The sequence below is a fragment of the Polistes dominula genome, unplaced genomic scaffold (genome assembly GCF_049000335.1).
Source record: "Polistes dominula isolate Pdom_NZ unplaced genomic scaffold, Pdom_raw_medaka contig_18, whole genome shotgun sequence".
Classification (NCBI taxonomy): Eukaryota; Metazoa; Arthropoda; class Insecta; order Hymenoptera; family Vespidae; genus Polistes; species Polistes dominula.
Genome location: NW_028301164.1, coordinates 2131847 through 2145875, shown reverse-complemented (window position 1 = coordinate 2145875; position 14029 = coordinate 2131847). Strand labels below are relative to the sequence as shown.

Sequence of the window (14029 nt, the reverse complement as noted above, 5' to 3'; positions counted from 1 at the left end):
TGACGACAGTAGGATAATAAATGAACGATCGAGGAAAGTTATATAGCAATGCGTCTTGGCCACTATAGTGGTGCTCGTAAAGACGATAAAAAAGAGAGAAGACACTTTCCTATGATGGTACAAGACAACATGCATCGAGTGAAATCCTTTCAAACGCGAACTCTCGATCGCGTGGGTGATATATACGTATTACACACATGTATATATGTATACAAATACACAAGTAGTTTTGTAGTGAATCTGTTGGGATCGTGTTATGTTGTATAATACATATATGTATGACATGTATATATGTATGTATTATATATATATATATATACGTGTGGCATACTAGCTTAGTACGGTCACGCCTGAAATTCCGCCAAACGGATACGCATAGTAGTGTAGTATAGTAAGTGGTATAAGTATGGTCGAAGGTGATAGGTATGTTAAAGACCTAGCTAAAACTTTCTTCCGTACTTCTGACTCATCGAAACGACATTTCCGCTAACACAAATCCTCCTCCTCCTCCTTTTTTTCTCTTTCTCTTTCTCTTTCTCTTTCTCTTTCTCTTTCTCTTCTCGTTTTGTCGTCATTCTTATTATTTGAGGAAGGACAATCGAGTAGGATTTATTTGGTAAAGGCTAAAGGAAGGAACCGATCGACTAACCAACAAACTAATTAAATGACCAACTGACCTCAAAGCAAACATACCGTAATGCTAATTATTTTACAACACTATTTTTCTTGTCGCATGTACGTTAAATCAAGAGAAACAGAGAGAAAGAGAGAGAGAGAGAGAGAGAGAGAGAGAGAGAAAGAAAGAAAGAAAGAAAGAAAGAAAGAAAGAGTTGTAAAAGAAAGTAAAGAAAAGTGTAACGCTCTAGGAACTCGGTTATTTCCCGTACACATGTACTCTTTGTCTTTTAGATAATTTTGAAAATTTTTTAAGAAAGAAGGATCAATTTTAATCTCATTTAATTCCACTGAATCACGATTGATTTATATTTTTTATTGTTCAAAAAATTATCTTAAAATTGAATGAACGAAATTTAAACGAATAAGATAATAATCTTCTTGAATATTATTTTATGTTGTATTCCTTGCAAAATACAAATAAAAAAAAATATATATCTATATATATATATATATATATATATATATATATATATATATATTAATTTCGGGAAATAAAAACATATTGTATATAAAAAAAAATGCGAGCCATTATTAGAAATTGATCTATACTTTTGTTTTTTTTTTAATCATTTTGTTGAAAGATTATCTTGGAATTTGTACGATATCTCGTAGAATAAAAGTTCGATAAAAATCACGAATTCCAAAATGACTGTTGAAGAAATGTTGTAGATATTAAAACTTATATTTTTAAACATTAAATTCCTTGAAAAAATGTGCGTCAGTCAAAAAATAATTAATTATTCAAAAATATCATTAAAATCTTATCAAAATATATCGTGGAAATCAATTTTATCTCGAAAAATATTATAACAATAAATTTGATCAATCTTTTACAATCCACGTTCTCGATCGTTTATATAGCGACATTAAACGATTATTAAAATATTTCCAAAGTCGACAAAAATCAATGTGAATCTTTTTTCATGCTTTTCCGTGCTTAATTATATTGAGTAACGTAATATCATTGACGTTTGATATCCATATATTTTGTTATGCACGTGGCCACCGACGCATCATTTTACAATGTTCTCTTAACGAAGATTAAAAATCTAGGTCAACAGAATTAATAAAAGATTATAATTCGAAAAATATATTTTCTAAAGATTTCTTATCCACAATTTCTAGCATCTTCGAATATGTCACGTCACATTGCTTAATAGTTTCAAAAGATAACATCATATCGATAGATATTACCGATAAATAATTTCTTTACAAAGAAGGGAAAAAAAAGGAAAGTAATGACGTGTTTTCATTATTACTTGTTCGGCAAAAAAATCTATACTTGAGAATGCAATAATTCTAGAAGTATCCTGCAGAGATTGACGTAAGCTCGCAAACAAAGTACTCATGAGAAATACAATATCTTTCTTTTTAGAAAAAAAAAAAAAATAAGAAAATCCCTCATCTTGTATGAACATTTATCGAAAAGATTAGTTACCATTTAGTAAATAATCAATTTCTAATTTCTCATTATGTGTAATCCATATACTTCTAAGATATTATAATATTTAATAAATAAAATCAATTAAATAAGCTGAAATATATATATATATATATATATATATATATATATATATATATATATATATATAAATTACAAAAAATAAAAAACAACTTTTTTGAATCGACTAATCAAACATTGAATGTGTAATTATCATTGACAGAAATAAATGTAGTACGTCACTGAACATTCTTTATCAAAATGAAAGAAAGACAAAAGGAAAGAGATATACATAAAAACCCTAATGTAAAAGTATTGTTTCTCGTTTAGATTATCTCAATTAGATAAATTAACTTGTTCAAAGTTCATTTATTCTTAAAACGATGAATTTGATGTACACGTTTTTCATCACCTCGAATTACGATAAATCATTGTCTGAGAATTTTGTTCGTTGAATGAATCAGACATTGGTAAACGAAAACGTACGAATTAGATTTAAATCAATCATTAATTATCCTATATAAATATTTAATTTTTCATTAAATTATGTAACAACAATAAAATATATTTATGAAAAGATTAATATCGATCATTAGATTTCATCTAATCTCAATCTCACCTTTCAAGATATTATCATTGTTCTTACAAAAAAAGAAAAAAAAAAAACCAGAAGATTTCTTTTGACAAGCAACATTGTTTACGCGATTATGTTTTATTTTAAAAAATATATAAAAAATATAATAAAGATTCGAAATATATAATTTTTGGGGGGGGGGGGAGAGGGAGGGGGGGGGATAAACATTTGACATTATTTTTCACGTAAATATGTACGGTATCTATTCTCGGAGAAGTTAACCTACAGAGATATGTCGATTTAATCGTCTGGGATACCTCGAAGATGCCTTGGAATGCGCTCAGTGGTTTCTTTGGCTTTGTAAGATGAGAAGGATAAAAAGAGAAAAAGAAAAAAGAAAAAGGAAAATAAAAAGAAAGAGGGAAAGAGAGAAAAAGAGAGAGGGACCAAGATTACGAGGTGCCTTGGAAGGAAACGAGTTGTTACATTGGGCTATGACTATGACCCACTTGTGACTCGGGTAACTAGCTCATACATCGAAATTTAACGGTACCCAGATGCTTCCATTCGCCTGACATCAATTCATTCCTTCCTTATTTCGATAATAATCCATGCTACTTCGTCGTCGTCATCGTCGTTCTACGTAACGCACCAACAACGCCATGAATTTTTTATTTTCACTCGTGTCGTTCTAATTTCACGTATAGTATTTACTTACGATCGTTCGTTAATATCCAAAAAAAAAGAAAAACAACAAAAAAAAATCGTTACGATGAAAATATTTACAATATTCTTAAGCTTAAAGAATTTCGATCATTGGCATCAATCTTTTTCTATTATTCGATAAAATACATTTAAAAAAAAATAAAATGTCAAACCCATGAATTCACCTGATAAAAATAATTGATAAGCTTACATTTATTGACATCTCCAATGAAAAATATACTCTCTGTCTTTTTTTTTTTTTTCTATTCTTATTATTCGACCACTCGAAGGAATAAATAGTTCAAAGAGTATAATTTGATGATAAGGTTGTCCTATTTTAGTACGTATTCTCAAATATCTTTTATCTCAACATCTACATTTAGCTATATTTTCTATGATTACATAATTGAGTTCCCAGATATAATAATTATTTAATGCTCGTCTAACGAATGTCCATCGATAACAGCCTATTTCTCTTTCATCGAAATAACATTGTCTGCTATCTATAAGTTAGGCTAGAATGTAACATATTGAATGGAAACTTGGTTGATGTGAAGAATCGATCGATAATAAAACGAAATACTCGTCAAGCTCGATTATCTACCAACGATACATATATTCTTTATCATCATTTTTTTGTTGTTTTATAATAGTATATTACATACCTAGGGCGGTAAAGTAAGAAATGTCTCAGAGCACATGTAATTGTTGTCCGAGGCGAAGTCGAGGTCAAAAAACATGTGCTTTGAGGCTTTCTTGTTTACTGCCCATGGTGAGTATACATTTTTTCTGCTCGACGTAGGCGGAAAGCGGCAACTTCGTTTAGCACAGCGGGAGAAAAGTTGACGCTTTCCTCCCGGAGGGAAGAAAATAAGATTTTTCATTCACAAGTTTTATTCGATCGATCGTTCAAAGATGGAGCTTCCTTTATCGTCAGTCGTTAAAATTGTATTAAGTATTTTCTTATTTTTTAATTCAATTTTTCGAAACATTCAAAAATAACAATTTACGAATAAAAAATTTCATTACCAAAATTCTACTGCATACTTTAATGACGTAAATAGATAATTAAACGAGTGAAATATTTAATACACTTGACCTTGCCCTAATACGTTAATTATAATGTTATCAATGTATGTCAAGATCGCATACTAATAGTCTTATTTAAACTGCGGATAAAGGATAAAAAAGCAAATGTGCAACTAAAAACACGTTTTAGAATGAAGATTAGATATCTGGGTTGTAAATGCTTCCGTATTGATTTTTCTTTTTCCTTCTTTTCTCTTTTTGCATTGAAGTGTCTCCTATAACTGTGCATGTTCCCCCATAACGCGTTATATATTCTAAACATGAAATACAGTTCATTCGTGTATAACATCTATCTTATGCTTGCCGTCGTTCATAATTTTACCATTGATGATTCTAAATGCATTCCATTGATGCTCCATATTATAATCTTAATAGAGATGATGAATAACAGGAAACTACCATGTATAATCGGTTAATAATCGAGCAAGAAATTCCACTACAATTAGAAGAAGAAATACAATAAAAATAGTGCAACAGATATTTCTAATAATCCAAAAGAAAAGATAATATAACTAGTCTTCTGGATTGAAAAATGAATTTAACTCTTGCAAAATAAAAATTATTCTACACGTAAAAGTGGTTTGAAAAAAAGTATTTACAATTTGTAAAAGATCATCTAAACTTGCGTGAATTTATTTTTAACCAATGTGCTTCTTTACGATTATTCTAATTATCGACTAATTTGTTTGCGTATTTTTATTTTAATTTCTTTTTCTACTTCTAGGTACTGGAAGAAACATACGACATTTGCCATGCGTGTCGCGTAGATCAGGCGAGACCGGAATTTGCATGTTTGCGTTCACTTGTGCAAAGGCGAATGGCACGCATCTTGGTACATGCATCGATCGTTTCTATTTCGGTAGTTGTTGCAAGATTGACGAAGAGCCGGACGTTGGACCTCAAGACAACAGCATCGACGATGGACCGCCAGCAGCGTCAAGGCCGTTCATCACTACTCACAGTCCCATCGAGAGCAATGACATACCCCCATATTTTCCAAGGCCAAAGCCTAATGATCAAAGCAAACCATCTGGTACATTCACCACTGTGGTAAGTTCGTACATTTTTCGTTTCTATGATTTTACAAAGTTTATTCTATTCTTTTTACTCACCAGATTCGAATTTGAAATCATAAATAGACATTTCAGTTATATTTACTACTTGCAAAAAAGATAATTACACTTTTAAAACTATTCAAGGTAAGACATAAAACTAGACTATAATTGTCAGGTTTTGTATTATCAAAATGAGGAAGTTGTTTAAAAAGGAAGGTAAAATCTAATGAGACTAATTATAAAGATCTTGGATTTCCTGAATAAAAATAAATATAATATACGAATGAAAAAATAAATATAATATACGATCTGATAGATTTAAAAATCTTTAATTAAATCGATCTCCATTGTTTCGCAGGCTACTGCTATCACTCAAGCTACGCAAAATACAAAAAGTACATCGGATCCACAGATAAGTAGTACAAAGATTGTTACGAAGAAACCGACTATACAAACTGTAGAAACGACGACTCAATCGATTCGTTTATCGACTTTCCAAACAGTTCAAAATGGTTCGTACGAAAAATTCACTACAAGTGCACCAATTAAAAATGTCACTGAGATTTCAACAGAAAATACGAAGTATTCGTCAAATGTGTCTACAACTTCGACAATTCCTAGTAAATTATCAGTCGGTATCACGACTCAAAAGCCAACAGTTCCTTACAAAATATCGACTTCAGTCGCAACGAAAAGACCAATCGTTGGTACGTCAAAACCAACGACGAAAAAACCTTTACATACGAGTACTCAAACGACGAGTACTCAACGACCGATACAAACTACCACGTCGAAAACTATTATTACAACAACGCAAAAGACAGTACCTTTTACGAGATTTCCACCAAGAAATACAACATCGGTCAAGCCAGTGACTCAACAATCTACCAAAAGACCATCTACCGGTAGCACAAAAAGGCCCCTCACCACAAGCACGAAAAGGCCTACCTTGTCTACCAAAAAACCAACTCTACCTACTAAAAAACCAACGACTATTCCAGCAAATTCTTCGATCGGTTCCAGTCATGGTACAACGACAACGACAACGACAACAACAACAGCATCAACTTATTCGACATCTAATAAAGTGAGACCAACGTTCACGACAATTGAAAATAATCTTTTATCTTCAACCGAAGAAACGCTTGTAACTTCAGCGACGGAAACTACAGATTTCACAACTCGAAAACCGATTACAATCACAACTGAGAAACCGATTTATCAGAAGATCACGATTAAACCGAAACCAACGGTTTCTAGGCCAGTTGTAACAACAGTGATCAATACGAAACCTACTAAAATCAATACAATAATAACTACTGATAAATCAGAAACACTCTTTACCACAGAAAAGACTACTTATCAAAGTTCAGCCAGTAATTCAACTTTGGATATTAGCAAGCCAAAACCTACTGAAAGTCCAACCAAGGCTACGACAAAGCCTATTAGGATCACAACACCTAGTTCCGTCTCTGTCGATAGCTTCATTAGTTCCTCTTCTTCGAGTGTATCTACTCAGAGTACTACTACAACAAACAACAAGGTATCTTCTATCAACCAGACTTTTGAAAAAGTTCCACAAACTACCCCATCATCTGGTTTGGTCACGTGGTCTTCTCATTCCGACGAGATACCTACTAAAGCGACCGATGTTTTATCGACAACCAAGACACACGACGGTAGGTTGAAATTATTATTCTGAATATATGAAAAATTATTAATTATACATACACATGATGCATAACAATAATTATCTAATTTAAATTGTTATATTAATAACATCTAGATAGTATTATTACAAACCCAATGTAGAAAATCGGCTTATGTAATGAAATTACATTTTACATTTCCGTATGCGTCCTATCTGAACGTACACTTATTGTGTAACTAAAACTCTCTTGTCGTCAATAGAAAATTATTCTCCCAGAGAAATTCACGACGAGGCGTTATATTATACCTTTCGCATTAATCAGCATTCAGGATAGTGGATATCCGAGAAAATTTGATTGATTGCTTGGGATATCTATCATATTCTCACTCATGTTTCCTTCCTTTTCATAATGTTCTCTTAATCGTTCGTATAATGGAAACTTACGATCTATTGTGATTCTTCATTGTTTGTTAATTGAAACACCATATTCCAAAGTATTTTTAATTATTCTTATAACTTCAAGTATATTATCAATCTAAAGTATAGCATAGAAGATTTGAAAATAATAGAATTTGAATTTTCGTACGGAATTAATCGTCAAAAAAAAAATCTACAAGTTTCGATCACGTAACGTATCATTTGCATTGATGTGAAACTTCTTGAGTAGAATGATTAAGACATCATTCTATTTTTAGAAGAAGAAACGCGCGAAGGATACGGACTTATGAGATTCATGAGATATTCTTCTCAAGGAACACGATACACATTGTATTATTCTTATCACGAACAAGTAATTAAGTTTATAATCGTTATGTTGAATTTGCAAACCTTAAATTATTAATTTTATTTCTGGTTGGCTATTGTATTTGGACTGGTTCAAGGCCAGTTTACTGAGCTAGATCAAGATCAAGATCAAGAAAGAACAGGGTCGATCTAGCAAATGGGTTAAAGAGACATTTCTCTTCATCTATCTCTGCTCCTCTCTTCTTTAGTACATCCAGCAGCATCGTAAGAGAAGATAAAACTCTGTACATCGGACTGGGACGTCGTAACGGTTTAAACCATCCACCGTAATTTCTCTTCTCTCTTTTCCTTTCCATCCTGTCTCTTCTTCCACGATTCCTATCCAACCGTCTGAGAGCCAATCTAAGTCATTGTTAGCTCAATAGAATCTATTTCTTTCCGCGGATTTACTATTCTATATTTTTACTTTAATAGATTTTTTTTATTCTAACATTGAGAAATCTTTTATTTCAGAAATAACGGAGAACGAATGGACACCAATAACTACGCCGGATGGTTGGGTAATGATCCAATCACCACCGACGACTGCTGAAACATCCTCGGAAATCCGGAAAGTACTACGATTAAATTGGAATCTTTATCGTCCACTACATTATCTACCACACCTGGTAATAACAAAATTATCTTCGTTATTTATGTAGAAATTCTTCTTTCTAACTGCAATTGAATACTTTATTATATAATATATCCGATAATTTAGTAATAATAATTTTTTATAAATGATTTAGTGAGATCAACAACCGAAACTACAACAACAACGGTACAAGTTACGGAGACGTCAACGGTTCTAACAACTTTGTCAAATCTGGCAACTATTTCTGTTGATACGGAAACACCGATAACGATAGAAACTCTGAATATGTCGGATTATAAACAAGGTTATTATGTTTATTTCGGTTATTATGTTATTATCGGATATAAACAATGGTTATTGAGCAAGATATTTTATTATTATTAATTAAAAGTCTTTCTACCAAAGCTATAAAATTAGATAAAAGTGAAAAAATATTAGAGATAACTAAGAAGAATATCACGAGTGGATGCACCGATTGTTTCTTACTCTCTTATTTACTTCCTATAAACTTTTCTTTATTTTCTCGAGAAACACGAGAGCTCTCAGCAGGGAAGAGATTTTTTTCACGAGAAACGATCCGTTGAGTATATAAATTGAAAATGTTTATATAGAGGAATGAAGGAGGGGGAATATATATATATACTTATGTAGCCAATGAAACGTTTCGTTCACATTTAAAGAACGTAGAGTGAGTTGAGAGAAAAAATAAAAGGAAGCACGTGACTTCTACCGGTTCATCCAGTCGAATGAATTCAAGCACGTTCTTGTTCTCCAACATGGCTTTCGTACAAACGACAACGACGACAACGACAACGACAACGACAACGACTACGACGATTACGACGACGACAAATTTCTTCACAACCATAAACTCAACGATACTTCTGCTTGCAGTTTGCGGAAGAAGAATATTTCCCGAGTCGAGGATCGTGGGTGGCAATCGAAGTACGTTTGGCAAATGGCCCTGGCAGGTGGGTGGATTGAAAAAAAAATTAAAAAATAAAACCAAAACAGAAAAAGATACAAAGTTCTCATCTTTATTTCACAATTTTTTGTCATTATGTTTAATTTTGAAAGAGAAAACAAAAAGACAAAAATAAGATAGACGATAAAAGAAGATAATGTTGATCGACTAGAAGATAGAAAAGCTTTCAGCTCATCTCATTTCTCGGAAATGTTTATCTCGACGTTGTTTGTTCATTTCTATCACGACAAACGCATCATACAATCTAATTTAATCAACAGACACCCCTATCGTTATCTAGAAAAGCGTGAATTTCAAAGATTGCTTGTTTTACAGATCTCGTTACGTCAATGGAAGACATCAACTTATTTACACAAGTGTGGGGCTGCTTTGTTAAACGAGAATTGGGCTATTACTGCAGCACACTGCGTTGAAAAGTGAGTGCGTACCGTTTTTTCATCTAACTAATAAGTACTCCTAGTTAGTCTTTTATCTGTTCGATTTAATTTCAGCGTATCTCCAGCGGATTTATTATTGAGGATAGGTGAACACGATCTAGCTAACGAGGAAGAACCCTATGGGTTCCAAGAAAGACGAGTACAAATCATTGCGAGTCATCCACAATTCGATCCAAGAACTTTCGAATACGATCTCGCACTTTTGAGATTCTACGAGCCACTTTCGACATTCAAGCCAAATATTTTGCCAATTTGTCTACCGGATGATGATGAAACTTACGTTGGTCGTACGGCTTATGTTACCGGATGGGGAAGACTTTACGACGGTATGAAAAATTTATTTTTTCTGTCTTGTCAATAAAAAAAAGAAAAAAGAGAAAACTTTAATAAATTGTATATTCACTTTGATGTCTAATGTATATTATTACGTAAATGTATATATTAGTATAATGTATATTTTAAACGATAAATTTATAGAAGGGCCATTACCATCGATCTTACAAGAAGTTGCTGTACCAGTTATAAATAATACAATTTGCGAATCTATGTATAGAAATGCCGGTTATATCGAACACATACCACATATCTTCATTTGTGCTGGATGGAGAAACGGTGGTTTTGATTCATGTGAGGTAAGATATGAACGATCTATACAACTAAGTAATAAATATTATAAGGAATTAATTAAATGACATATCAAATTGATATGTTTTTAGGGTGATAGCGGTGGTCCGATGGTAATTCAAAGGGCACGGGATAAAAGATGGATATTAGCAGGAATTATAAGTTGGGGAATAGGTTGTGCTGTACCAAATCAACCTGGTGTCTACACGCGTATTTCCGAATTCCGCGAATGGATCAATCAAATCTTACAATTTTAATTCGATCAATGAAAAAAGTGCGAACGCGAAAAATCTACGAATGACCTGTGCAAACTGGACGAACATTGATCTCGCAGGAGAACTAAAAAAAGGAGGAGAAGAAAAATTCGTATAGCTAGGATTTCAAATTTCCCGGCAAAGTGAAAATAATCAAGAGAAACGTGTATGGATGCCACCTGACGTTTATGTTTCGAAATTGCTAAAGAACGTTTGATAAGTGAACTATCTGTACTACCAACAGCGGTGTTATTTTACAACGAAAGTTATGATTTCTACGATATGTGGTGTCACGTCATCTAATCGAAAGTGAATCTCGACGTCTCCGTTTTTCCCCAAAAACGCGACCTTTATTCGAATATCGACCAAAGGATAAGAGCCTAATTATCCTGTTTCTTATTTTTTTTTTTTTAATTGCAGCAATACAAATGGATGAAAAATTAGATGATATTCTTTATATATTTTTTTTAAATTTGTTATTTTTCTTTGATTGAAAAACAAAAGGAAAAAAATTTAACATAGTGATAAACTCGAACACGCTTCGGGCTAAATGCAATATCGAATGGAAAAGTGCTATGTGACAGCGAAATAATAAATCGAAAATGATTTTTCATATCTAAACTTCGATATCAATCTATGATTTAGCAACGTATCTGGATATTGATGAGCAATGATATTCACTCGAGCATATTTTATAATACTTAAAATATCCGAGGAAAAGTTATTCTCCCGATAATGGTTTTATTTGCATACGTAGAACTGATTGTTACGCGCTTCATTAAACTCGATTTATATGCAATAATTCTTCTCGAATAGAATATTTTTATATTACTCGTGTCAAAACTTCGTAAACACGTTTTTTCCTTCCCTTATTACGCGATTCTACTTGTTTTTATTTTATTATTTCCAAAAGAAAAAGAAAAAAGAATAAAAAATAGTCGTATACTCACGCGCGACCTACGATCATTTTTTTATACGAATACAATTAAATATTCTATATGAACGCCAACGTATGACATGAAAAAGACACGTTTCCTCTGCTAATAATTAAATTTGTATTCTCACGGGGGATGATATGTCCGAACGTTAAATCAAATTCATCGTTATTTATTTTACTACTATGGCATATAAGAATATTATTGTTTATTTAGAAATTAACGATAAATCACGTATCACGATTCATTGCGAATGAAGTAATTCATAAATGGACGAAGTTTATACTAAACAAATTTTATCAGTAATTCTTTAGTATACATTAAAACCTCTATTATATTATTTCATTATAATAACATTTTTTTCAATCAATACATAAAATAGAATATTTTTCAAAAAGATATTATTAGTATAACGGAAATATTATTGGAGCATTTATTGTACTCCAAAAAATATGAGATTAAATTTCATAGCAAATGTTACTCGAATATGCATACATACATATGCACGAGATGAACCAATAACTATTGCTCTCTCAATCTTTATATATATATATCTCTCTCTATTTCTCTCTTTCTCTCCGAAATTATTTTTTATTTACTTGTTTTAATATAAATTCGTTGTTATAAATATAATAAAAATAATAATAATAATAGATCTGTCCTGTACATACATATATACTATATAATATAAATATTATAATATATTAATCATAGAAAAATTATCGACTTACGCGAAAATAATTGGCTCGTATCGTAGCAACGAGACAAGCGTTTTGATATATTGAATACGACGACGAGAATAAAAAAGTAAAAATGTCTGGGCATCAACGATTTGTATTTCTTGTGCGTCCGCGATTTATCATCAAAACGTTATTTAATTTAATTTATATAAAAGTGACAGACGCGAGCGTTATAAATAAATAATTTATTAACATCGATGTGTCAATTTAAACGCGAGAAAGTCGAACTGTCGTCATTTCTGTAAATATTCAATTCGTTCGACATCGCGCGACTCATCCTCGCGATATTTTTTTATTATTTACTTTTTATATTTTATTTCTATCGTTCTCCCTTTTCTTTCTCTCTCTCTCTCTCTCTCTCTCTCTCTCTCTCTCTCTTTCTTTCTTTTTTCACGTTATTTTACTTTATTGCGAGATATTTCCCCTTTCCGTTATATATGTTCTTTTTGTTTATATTCAGAATACGAATTATTAAAAAACGACGAGACGGATAAGGAAAGAAAAAAAAAGATTAAAAAAAAAAGTGAAAGCAAGCAAATACATTCCGTAGTACGTTTATTATCTTTCCCTAATTTATTTTCCTCTTCCTCGTTCATATTTCTATTTCCTTTATTTTCCAAAGCTACTCCTAATCGAATATCCTCGACTTTATAAATCCCCGTTCCTAACTTCTTCATATTTCATTTTTAATTCTTAATGTGGGTGTTGCCAGCTTTGTTTGCACAACTTTACGGTAAATGATTTTAATTGTCAATAGAAATAGCGCCCACAGCAATAGTAAGTTCTGTTGTAAAACTACCTACGTATTGCGTGTATGCGTGTGAATGAGAAGTTTGTATTTTATTCGTTATAGTATTTTATGAAAGAGAGATAAAAAAAATAAATAAAAATAAAAATAAAAAAGAAATATACTTCCGAAGTCATGGACTTAATGAAGAACCGGTATGTTGTTGTTGTTGTTGTTGATGGTGTTACCACCTACGCGTTGATTATCTATTTTGTTTATTTTTTTAACCTTTTTATTTTACGAGATATAATATTGAGTTGCTCGAAATATTCCTATGGATTTTTTTTATAAAACAATGTACATAATGATATAAATTTTAATTTTAACCTTTTGTTTGTTTTCATAATTTTGTAAATAAATTACATTTACTCTTTTATATCGTTTTCTTATTATTCCATGTCATAGTATTTTCTCTATATTTTTCCTCATAATACGTGAGCATACTGCTAATTGAACTGTCGTATACACGCCCAACATTTTATCCTATAACGAAATGAAGTATTAACGAGAAAATACGTAACACTCTTGTTGCCATTATGAATCGTTCATTTATTGTCAAATCTAATAAAATAACTTCTCGAATGAGAATTTATATTTTTGTATTAGAGACAGTTTTCTTTTTTTACGATTATAATTGGAGATGTTGTTTTGACCAATAACAGAATGTAAATGTCTACTAAACCGTGAAAACTTATT

General features: G+C 31.6%; 1 protein-coding gene across 1 annotated transcript; it reads left to right on the top strand.

Annotated features, from left to right (window-relative positions):
- The first annotated feature begins 4136 nt into the window (after positions 1-4136).
- Positions 4137-11290, top strand: Np (serine protease notopleural). Its single transcript, XM_089178961.1, is given in 11 exon segments — positions 4137-4170; positions 5212-5537; positions 5901-7221; positions 8451-8537; positions 8540-8605; positions 8726-8875; positions 9466-9542; positions 9872-9972; positions 10048-10319; positions 10471-10625; positions 10710-11290. Coding segments are annotated over 11 exon segments (2754 nt in total). The 3' UTR covers positions 10875-11290.
- The last annotated feature ends 2739 nt before the right edge of the window (positions 11291-14029 follow it).